At 47.2% G+C, this 10,546-nt stretch overlaps 1 protein-coding gene across 2 annotated transcripts; it reads right to left on the bottom strand.

The window, feature by feature from the left end:
- Positions 1–287: 287 nt before the first annotated feature.
- Positions 288–10,297, bottom strand: LOC135830251 (regulator of G-protein signaling rgs-7-like). Of its 2 annotated transcripts, none has more exons than XM_065342564.1 (6): positions 9,811–10,297; positions 7,637–8,357; positions 6,579–6,683; positions 5,663–5,736; positions 4,230–4,384; positions 288–1,127 (listed from the first exon to the last, which is right to left on the bottom strand). In XM_065342564.1, exons 2-6 carry the CDS (start codon positions 8,296–8,298, stop codon positions 927–929), a joined length of 1,197 nt encoding a protein of 398 aa, XP_065198636.1. In that variant the 5' UTR covers positions 8,299–8,357; positions 9,811–10,297; the 3' UTR covers positions 288–926. The 2 variants fall into 2 exon arrangements, with proteins under 2 accessions (XP_065198636.1, XP_065198637.1); XM_065342565.1 differs by having other exon boundaries at positions 7,637–8,351.
- Between the last annotated feature and the right edge of the window lie 249 nt (positions 10,298–10,546).

Here is a 10,546-nt window from a genome sequence, read left to right as displayed (position 1 = left end):
GGCCAAAGCTGGATGCCACATCGCAGAAGGCGGACAGGGACAGGTCGGCTGCAGCACGAGTTGTTGCGAGTAGGACGGGGTCATCGGCAAACTCAAAATCATCAACATGACCAGTCTGAGACTGTCGACGTCGCCCAGCTGCACGGGGAAACAACTGCCCATCAATCAAGAAGCTGAAATCCACACCAGACTCACACACACACACACACACACACACACACACACACACACGCACACACACACACACACTGTGCACATTGTTACACTGCAATCAAGCATAGTCTCTGCCTCTCTGCTATCAGTGAGAGCAGCCAGTCTATTACAAAGGCGGTCATTGGCAGCCGCGCATGCATTGTCGCTGCGCAACAAATATCGCATAAAAATCTAAAATATCAGAAATATTATAGGTATCAGAGATCACATAAAATATAGAAGCATGTTAGAAAGTTCCGATACCGCTCAGCTCATCCTGGATCAACCCGACTGTACTGGGGTATGATGATTATTAGTCAACTTATACACTATGATAAGGTCAAACCTGCTCAAAGAAATATGTGTGTGCGGCGTGCGCACGCACGCAAGCGGGGCCAGGGAGTCGGGAGTATCATGGATGTCGGTTGTCATTGTTGACGTTTTCATGGAGCACACGTGCTTACTAGCACCGGGTGGGAATGCATGGGCTGACGACGCATGCACACCAACACATACGGGCTGCCGGGGCAAGAACAAGCAGCGGCGGAGTTGTAGGGACTGATGCATGATCTAAAGCAGCGGTGCTGAAATGCCTAGGAAGAGACTGCTTTGTGAAGCAGTCAATGTTTTGATGAGCGTTGCAGCGGAGCTCGCATAGCTGACCCTGCGGGAGCCTGGGATCATCAATCGCCTCTGCTAGTCCTGCGAGAACCTGGGATCGTTGATCACCTCCGCTAACCCTGCGAGAGCCTGGGATCATTGATCACCTCCGCTTTGATCCGCGCAAATGCAGGAGAAGCGAGGAATCTGCGATACGAGTCTCGGCTCATGAGATCCATGATCTGTTTGAGGGAATTGTCAAACAGCACTCCATCGGCATCTTCTTCATTGAGTTGATCCTCGATTTCCTTTCTACTCTGGTACTCTAGATTCACCTGAGCATGCGGAAACAACCATGAACAAGACATACGCTTTTTTAACTAGCTGAAAAAGAACGATTTTCCAAAGTGGTACATCAATGGGAATGTCAAAGATATTTGAGCTAGCATAAAGTCTTGCGTAAAGTTTTGCACTTGAACAGAAGCTGATCTCGAATAGAAGCCACGCTTCTGGACACATCAATTCATTCAAATGGCACATAAGCTACCCTGAGATAGTGGCCGTGGCTTCAAAGCGCGACACTACACTCACTCCTAGATCCTACAGGCTACTTTGAAGTACACTACAGCCACTGTCTGGAGTCAAAGTGTTGCCTGTACAAGCCGCACGGGCATGTGAACCCGTGACATACGCAGCGAAGTGAATCGGGGTCAGTCGGGTCAGTTTCACGCGTAGGCTTGTCTTATACATGAGCCTGTGTAAATACCCCAAACAATTCCTATATTAAAGTCGTGGCTGTTATACAAGACTTAACGGTATGTAGAAGAGCACAAGCGTTATGTACAGACCAAGTCTTACTGTATACTTCAACATAATCCTTGCTCTGTGTTTGGTCCGGAGACACCCCCTGACTTAGGTACCATTGCCTTTGGGTTATCCGTCATAATAATAATAATTTGGAAAGGATTGGGAGAACTTCAAATTCAAAGGATCAGTCGGGGAAGTGAGCTGCCTGAAAAGAGAAAAAAACGCCAGACCCACCATAGCTCAGTGGTTAGAGCATTGCTCATGACAAGCAGGGTCCCAGGTTCGAGTCCTGGTGGGTCCGGCGTTTTTTTCTCTTTTCAGGCAGCTCACTTCCCCGACTGATCCTTTGAATAATAATAATAATAATAAGCTGCGTCCCACCCGCCTGTGTGGATTCACAGGAAGTGTGAGTTACGAAGTCTGAAGAAAATGTTGAACAGTCTATGCTGGGATGACGACTTCACCATAGCTCAGTGGTTAGAGCATCGCTAGCTACAAGCGAGGGTCCCTGGTTCGAGTCCTGGTGGTGACAGTCAATTTTTTCTTCAGACTTTTCCCGTTTGTCTCTTTCCCTCAGACTAGTGAAAAAAAGAAAAAAAAAGAATAATAAAGGTTTGCTCCCCACACCGGAGCTCGCGCTGTTCCGCCGACTTCCGGTGTGGGGAGCAAACCTTTCTTACAAATCATCGCCGAAGTCGCAACCACTACTTAATAATAATAATAATAATTAGGACATGTGTCAAAGTATTGAACGTTTTCGTTCCCTTCTTGTCAAAATACTACAGGGAATGATGGAAATAAGCTAAAAGACTACAACTATAAGGAGAAGAAGTTCAGAAATATATCACTCCAATTATGTGTAGAAGTGACACGAAAAAATAGATGTGAAGAAACAAGAAAACAGCATGCAAATCCAATAAGTGACAAAAACGTAGTGACAAGAAAAAGAGAGAAATATCAAGAGATCTATTTCGCACCTTCACGACGAACAGTGCCAAACAACTGCAAAGACAACACATTCTCCTTCTGAACACAAAGCTCAGGGTCTAACTTACGTATGTACAAAGCTTCCAACACGGCAAGATGTAACAAAGACCTACCACGCGACAAAACAGAGAATACATCATCGTCCTCGTCAAGGCCCTTGTCTACCGTGCACATAGGATATGTTCCCCTCATCTGCTGGACGAGGAACTAGAACGACTCTTAACCATAATGACAAAGAATGGCTATCCAAAGACACTTTTAATGAAACTCATCAACCAGAAACCGACCTTGGAAAAGACGATTACTTTTGGACCAGAGAGATGCCCTGTGGTACTACGTTTGCCATGGGTTGGTGCCGGTTCTTCGCGCGTCGAGAAGGATGTGCGGAATATTGTTTGTTCCTCTTATCCGTGTGTCAAATTGTATGTCATCTTTGGGACGACCCGTGCGTTCAGCGTGAAGAAGGACGTTCTACCTACCCTAAGCAAAAGTAATTTAATCTATTTCTTTCAGTGCCGAAATTGTGAAAATCGGTACGTAGGTAGAACCTTTCAGCACCTGGGCGCACGGATTCGTCAACATGAACTGTTGAATCTTGTCCCTGTAGCTGCACGTGGTTCTCGACCTCGGCGTGGTCGTCCACCGAAGTGTCCAGTGCAGTCTGTATCTGAGGTGGACTTGTCCAAGTCCGCTGTGGATACGCTTGCCGACGCCTCCTCCTTTTCGTCGGGCGGAGGGCTGGAGCCAACCCAAACAACAGTCAACAAGAAGAAGAGACCTATACGGAAACCACCGAAACTGACATCTGGACAATCGAGCCCCGGACGAGTCACCAGAAGTCAATTGAGGAGACGAATTGATGACGAATCAAAAGAACCAATACTGGAAGTGACAACAACGGTTAATGTGAAGAAACGAGGTAGACCACGGAAGCAGGACAGACTGGACGTGGAGCAGCACACTGATCTCGACCGAGGCAATCGGAATTGCAGGGACGCAGGGCGTAATGGGAGAGATTCGCAAGCGGCAATATCGGAGGTGACAACGGCCAAGTCGTCGGGTCAGGGAAACGGTACCTCGGCAATCAAGTGTCACCTGTCGGGCAGTGCTAGTTGTCGTGAGTGGTATTCCGATGATGTATTCTCTGTTTTGTCGCGTGGTAGGTCTTTGTTACATCTTGCCGTGTTGGAAGCTTTGTACATACGTAAGTTAGACCCTGAGCTTTGTGTTCAGAAGGAGAATGTGTTGTCTTTGCAGTTGTTTGGCACTGTTCGTCGTGAAGGTGCGAAATAGATCTCTTGATATTTCTCTCTTTTTCTTGTCACTACGTTTTTGTCACTTATTGGATTTGCATGCTGTTTTCTTGATTCTTCACATCTATTTTTTCGTGTCACTTCTACACATAATTGGAGTGATATATTTCTGAACTTCTTCTCCTTATAGTTGTAGTCTTATTTCCATCATTCCCTGTAGTATTTTGACAAGAAGGGAACGAAAACGTTCAATACTTTGACACATGTCCTAATTGGCTGGTGGTGACTCTTGCGTAGATAATACATTTTTTGTAATATTTTCTGCCTCCGTCCTACTTTCAAATAATAATAATATTATTATTATTGTCTTGGTACCCTATTTTTGCTCACCTGGTATATGCCATCATCATGAACAAACTCTTCATAGATGTCCTGTGCAAAATTCTTGCTTGGGCTGTTGGCATACTTCTGCACAGACTTCCAGAACAGGACATTCTCGCCGCTGTGCTCTGAATCGACAAAGTTTGTGAACTCCGCACAGCCACCTTTCAACAAAACCAAGGAAAAAAGAATGAGAAGCAGCAGGATGTATGGTGACACCAGATGAAGCAGGCTGACAGATTGACCAGGGTAACTGACGTTTATCACAATTATGATCAGGTCAGCTGTTGGTCCTATGGCTTGCATAAAGTCCAGTCGCATAGAAGAGCCAGGCTGGGGGTTTTAAGCCCAGTTTATGGCTGAACTGAGGGTCAAAAGTTAAAACCCCACTTTTAAAAGAGAGTTTAGGATCTGTTTCTCTATACATTTCGGCAAGGTAAAGCTGCCTGTTTTTTTGTGGCTAAAACCTGGCCGAATACTGCAAATCAACGAATGTTCGCTGGAGATTTAATTTTGCAGATTTCGCCGCTTGGTGCCAACCGGCCAAAGTAAAACGCAGGCCAAAGTTTGTCATAGAGGCAAATGATGCATGATTGAACCCCAATCAGCCAAAGTTTGATCATGGCCAACAGTTTCATTTCGAGATTGGCCAATGTTTCTCACCGGCCAATTTTTTTTATTTACAGTATCTAACTCCCCAATGGGTCCTTTGACTTTTCCGGCCTCAAATGCGGAAATGAAATTTTCACGGGATACACAATGCAGGACAGAATCGAAAAGAAGTGGGAAAAGAAGACAGGCAACCAAAAATAGACGCTGCTGCTACTATTGCCTATACCCTCCAGGCAAACATACTTCTAGATTCTTTGTTACAAGCTACTAAACATGATCGTCAGTTGTGAGTGAGACACAGCTGACATTCACACGCACTAGGGGTGAAACGATTCGTTCGAATATTCGAGTATTCGTTCGAAAATTTCAAACGAGCGAGTATTCGAAATTTTGCACTCGATCGGTTTTTTTTTTTTTTTTTTTTTTTTTTTTTTTAGTATTGGCGTTCTATTTTTCAAAAACTTTTGTTGTACCGCTCGTCCACTGGTATACATGACATTGTGTAATGCATGCCTTTGAGTCAGTATTTTATGACTTGGACGATGCAATCACCATGGCAAGTAACGTCAGTTAACGTTCTGACATATGAAAGTACTGATGAAAATCGTTACTTTACACTCTGTACAAGACGTTGGCGACTTTTGTTTTATGTTCACAGATAATTTCTTCCCGAATTTGTGGAGAACTCACAAATCTAGCCCTTTTGAATTTTGATAAAATACTCGAAATAATCGGATACTCGATCGAATATTATGAACGAGTGATCGATTGGTCAAAATAGATACTCGTTTCACCCCTAACACGCACACTAACTTGAACACACATCTTACCTTCATCTTCCAGACATTCTGCTAGAGAGAGCTGCCACCGGAGAATTTGCTGTGCTGAATATTTGGATGTAAGCCTAAACGAAAACCCATACGCCCACGTCCACACAAACACGTCTTGCTGAGCCACTGTCACAAGGGTCACATGGCCGGGCCCGCGAGAGGGTGCGGGGGATGGAGAGAGAATTGGAAGATGTTGTCAAGTGGCGTTTCAGGTTCACCCAAAGTGCACACGGCGACGTTTCCCTTTCTCTCTCTCTCTCTCCATCTTGCAGATGGAAAACACTCGGAAACTTGCCAAGTTGCCGCGAGTGGATGCGAAGAGCAAAGGCAAGAGGTGATAGCTTCAATCACCACCCTCAGCCTACCCTCAACCAACGACCACCACACCCTCAGCCCACCCTCAACCAAAGACCATCCAACATTCAGCCCACCCTCCACCAACGACCATCCCACACTCAGCCCACCCTCAATCAACGACCATCCCACACTCAGTCCATCCTCAACCAAAGGCCATCCAACATTCAGCCCACCCTCAGCCCACTCTCAACCAACGACCATCCCACACTCAGCCCACCCTCAGCCCCCGGTGATGCCCTTCATCGACGATGGTCTTCTTGCCCGAAGCTAGGCAAAAGGAACTACCCAAGGCCTAGAAAACTTCGAAACAACCAGAAATTGGGAGTTTGAAAACCTTCAACCGTAACTAGTACAGAGGACACGTGCGCATACACGCACATACACACGCACACACACACACACACACACACACGCACGCACGCGCACACACACACATCTAATTTGTATTCGGAACATGGAGAAGAAGCAAGGACATGCGCATATCGTTTCTAAAGTAGGAATGTGGGAATTGTAAAAGTACATGCTGTGTGGGAGTTACTACTTCCCACATTCACCTTACCTTTTGGACAGCTCCTTCTCGCTTGCAGATGGAGATGTAGGGAGGGATGACGACTGGCCGAGCTGCCGCTCTTTCCGCATATTCACCAGCTTCTTCGGCAGATGCCTGAGTAGAAAAGCACGCCAGATTCACAATGTGGCCTTCAGTAGCTCCCCTCCAAGTGCAGAGCAGCCAGAAACAAACATTCTGCTTCCAAGCAGGACCTGATCGTCAGATATGCTGTCTCAACCTTGGACTGCTAGCCGGTTAACCCAGCTGAAGTGCTTGGAAATCATCACCCAGCCCAGAAAGCACAGCTAATGCTTGAAGTAAGTAAGAAGGCACAGAGCGTCAACTGGCATGGGTGCATTGCCGGGACATACACATGCATGTGGATCATCTAGCTTAGGTAGGGGGATTCGAAATTCAAAATCCCCCAGAAGAAGAAGAACAACAACAAGAACAACAACAAGACAACTTCACAAGGGTCGACGTCATGACCAGTCTCAACCAAGTATTTTCTGCGAAAAATGCACCCTTCTGGTAATAAAATTAATAACATTGTTACTCACGGATACTGTAGACCGAGAGCTCATAGCTACGGTGTAACGGGATGAGCGATGGTTCACTTTTAAGCCCATGTGCTTATACCCGAACGTAGGCACATGCTTAAGCGCGTCACTATGGTGTATTATTATTATTATTATTATTATTATTATTATACTCCGTTCGCCATGTTGGTTGCACGTCACACATCATTATAGTGAAACCCTTGGAGCTACATGTGCGTTGAGTGAGGTGTCAATTTGTCGTGTGACGTGCAGCAAACATGGAAAACAGAGTTGTTGGGCTTGTGCCGCTAAGTCAGTTGTGCGGCGTATGTCCTACACCGAAAGCGCGGGGGATACACACACTGATGAGACTATGGAGTATGGTGAAACAAACTATGATATCAGTAGTCGACGCGCTAATGCACAGCTTTGCGCCTTTTCACTGAGTCCATATACAACATCAACTTTTCATGCCGCATTGTCAACACGGGGAAAGAGTGTGTGCATGAGACAGAACAGAATTCTTACAGAGCTCGCATGAGTCCGCCGAACGACTTGGGACTGGGCTTGCGATCATTGCTTTGTGCACGCTTCAGCTTGTTGCTCCCATCTGTGCAGTGGTTATTCTGAATGGTGACAAGGTCCGGCTCACTGCTAGTTAGGATAGGAGAGATCATGCCCCGCAGCAGACTGAACGTTGAGCTCTGGACGTTCAGGCTGTGATTGGAGCCAGTTGATTTCATCGACAGAGTGCTGAGAGCATGGTCGCTCTTCGTGGCTCTGCGGCCGAGAGGCGACCCGCAAAACGTGCTGTCACAGCTGAGCGGATCTTGCTGAAGTGCAGTGCCGGCTGACCGATTTGGCGTGCTGTTTAACGGGCGATGGAAGGTACTTTCGTTGGCAGGATCGTCGTTCTCCTCATCACTGTCTCCGGTAATCGGTAAGGACACACCCAGAGCACTGTCGACTGACTGATCATCAGTCGGTGTGATGTGTAAACGAGCTACACCACGTGCACTGCTAAGACTCGATGTCCTGGAGAGAAGGCCGTTCGAGCGTGGCCGTGTCTGCATATCCAGATCGTCGTCGGGCTCCTGCCTCTTAAGCTCCTTGTGGCCGCCATCTTCGTCCTCCACAGTACAGTTGCAGTGCGGAACGCCTTTCTGCACTCCTTCTGCGTCTCCCTCCATGAACACCTCTCGGAACACCGCTTTGCTCTCGCTCTCTCTCTCTCTTTCTCTCTCTGTGACTGAGCAAGGTCATGCACCCACACACATGCACGTGCGTGCACACACACACGCACACACACATACACGCACACACACACACATACACACACACACACACACACATACACACAAGGGCATACGTACATGTATGCAAATTACATACAAGTTCAGAGCCAACATCATACCTGCCAAGTATCCAGATTTTTTCGCGATTATCCCGCAATTTTGGACGAATTCCCGCGATCCCGAAATTCCTGTCGATTATCCCGAAATTCACTGTACAAGAAACAAGCTTGATATTGTACCTGTCCTGGAGCACTTCAAATGACCTGTCACAGGCGAGTAGTTGTCCTTATTGATTCCGGACCACCATAGCCTCCAGTACCAGTGGATCTACTACAGTACTAGTGCTCCTTCCATGAACAGTCCCTGTAAAACCTCCGTTTTGAGTCTTGAACATGCGTAAGTGTGATCCGATGATCACCATCAGTCATCTATTTTCGATATGTTGGTGCTATCAAAAGTTTAAGAAAGGATTCTTTTGGAAAAAATAGGACATCCCGAAAAACCAAGGCAAATCGCGGGATTTTGCCATGACGATCCAGAAAAAGCACTCTCAGTACTTGGCAGGTATGCAACATGTTCCATCCAGGCGATGGCAACCCCGAAAGGTGACAGGTATGATCAAGAGTCCATAAACAAGAGTATGCAACTGTGATCTCTTTTCTATGGGCCAGATGCGCGGCGCGCTGCCTTCATTACATCATTCAGCTGCAGTCCGCGCACTGCGAAAAGTCAAACACCGCACTTTTCCTCTGGTTTGAAATGAACTTTCGTACGGAACTGGAGTTCACGCGCCAGAATTTAGAGATTGCGTAGGTACTGGAACGAATCGAGCAAAAACAGATGGGCTCGTACGAGAAATTGTGAGTTTGAATGCATGCTTTCAGAGCGTGATGAAGGTTAGTTACGTAATGAAGGCAGCGCGCCGCGCACTGACCCATAACCACAGTTGCATACTCTTGTTTATGCACTCTTGGTATGATTGGGGAGTCATTGCCGTAAACACGGTAAAGTACCCATGCAGGATAACGCGAGGTCAACGCAGAGCTATCATTGGCACCAGAAAGTTAGTGACAGGCGACAACCGGTATGCGAGGACGAGTAATCGCGTACTCCAGGGGGGGGGGGGGGGGACTCCAGAAATGCAGACAGCCAATGGACTAGTCCACACAGTCCTCTCATGGCCACGGTGTCTTTATTTCTGAGATTCAAATGTGTGAGCTAGCAGTTACTTCAGGAAACCTCTCACTGGTGTCTTCTATTTCCAGGTGTTTTGCCTACACGTATGAAAAGTATAGACACGTGCATGCAACACGAAGACCCAGGCGAGTAGACTGCTAGTACTACAATTGTAGACTACTTTTAGTAATTTCTACTACAAGACTGCTACCAGCACTAATAAATACCTACCTCGTCAGGGATTTGAGTAGGACGTTCAGTTCATGATCAGCCACTCCTCTCAGCGACCACAACCAATCACAGGATTGGACACGAGCATGAGACGTACACCTCTCGCTTCAAGTTCAGGCCATACACAGAATTGGGAAAATTATATGCAGGGGCTTTCCACCAGCTCCTCGACAAACATCCACACAACGTAGATCTACACCGTCACGCCACTGGACCCAGTCACTCGGTGTGGTCAGGCGTTGTTCAAGGCCTGGTGGCAGCCAGGAAGGGAGAAAGAGAGGAAGAAGACAAGCCACCACTCGAACTCGTGGTTCCTTTCACCAAGGACTTGGTGCCAAGTTGGTGGTGTGGTGCAGCTACAGATCAGTAGTCAGGTCGTACCCCTGCCACATGCATGGCGCATGGCCCCCACTCCGCGACTCGATCGAGTACAGTTCAACCTTGCTGGTGAAGTAGCTTGTGTGAAGTTTTGATGGTATGCGTGGACTGGTACGGTGGACTCGGAAAGAAACGCCCAGGATTTTATATGACTCCCTGAGCTGCATGCTACACCTATAAAAAAAATAGCCTCCTCCTCTCCACCTCGTACACCCTTGTCGTTGTACCTCTGCGGCACGTGGTGTGTAGGATGGCCACGCACGACTCCGGTGTACGCGCAGGTAGTCTACTAGTACTACACTACTACGTAGGTGGTGGAATTACTTCCATACGAGCTGCGACTGCGAGGGGTACTTTG

This window comes from Sycon ciliatum, chromosome 1 (assembly GCF_964019385.1).
Source record: "Sycon ciliatum chromosome 1, ocSycCili1.1, whole genome shotgun sequence".
NCBI classification, from domain to species: domain Eukaryota; kingdom Metazoa; phylum Porifera; class Calcarea; order Leucosolenida; family Sycettidae; genus Sycon; species Sycon ciliatum.
The sequence above is the reverse complement of the archived record's forward strand: the minus strand, read 5'-3'. Positions and strand labels throughout refer to the sequence as shown.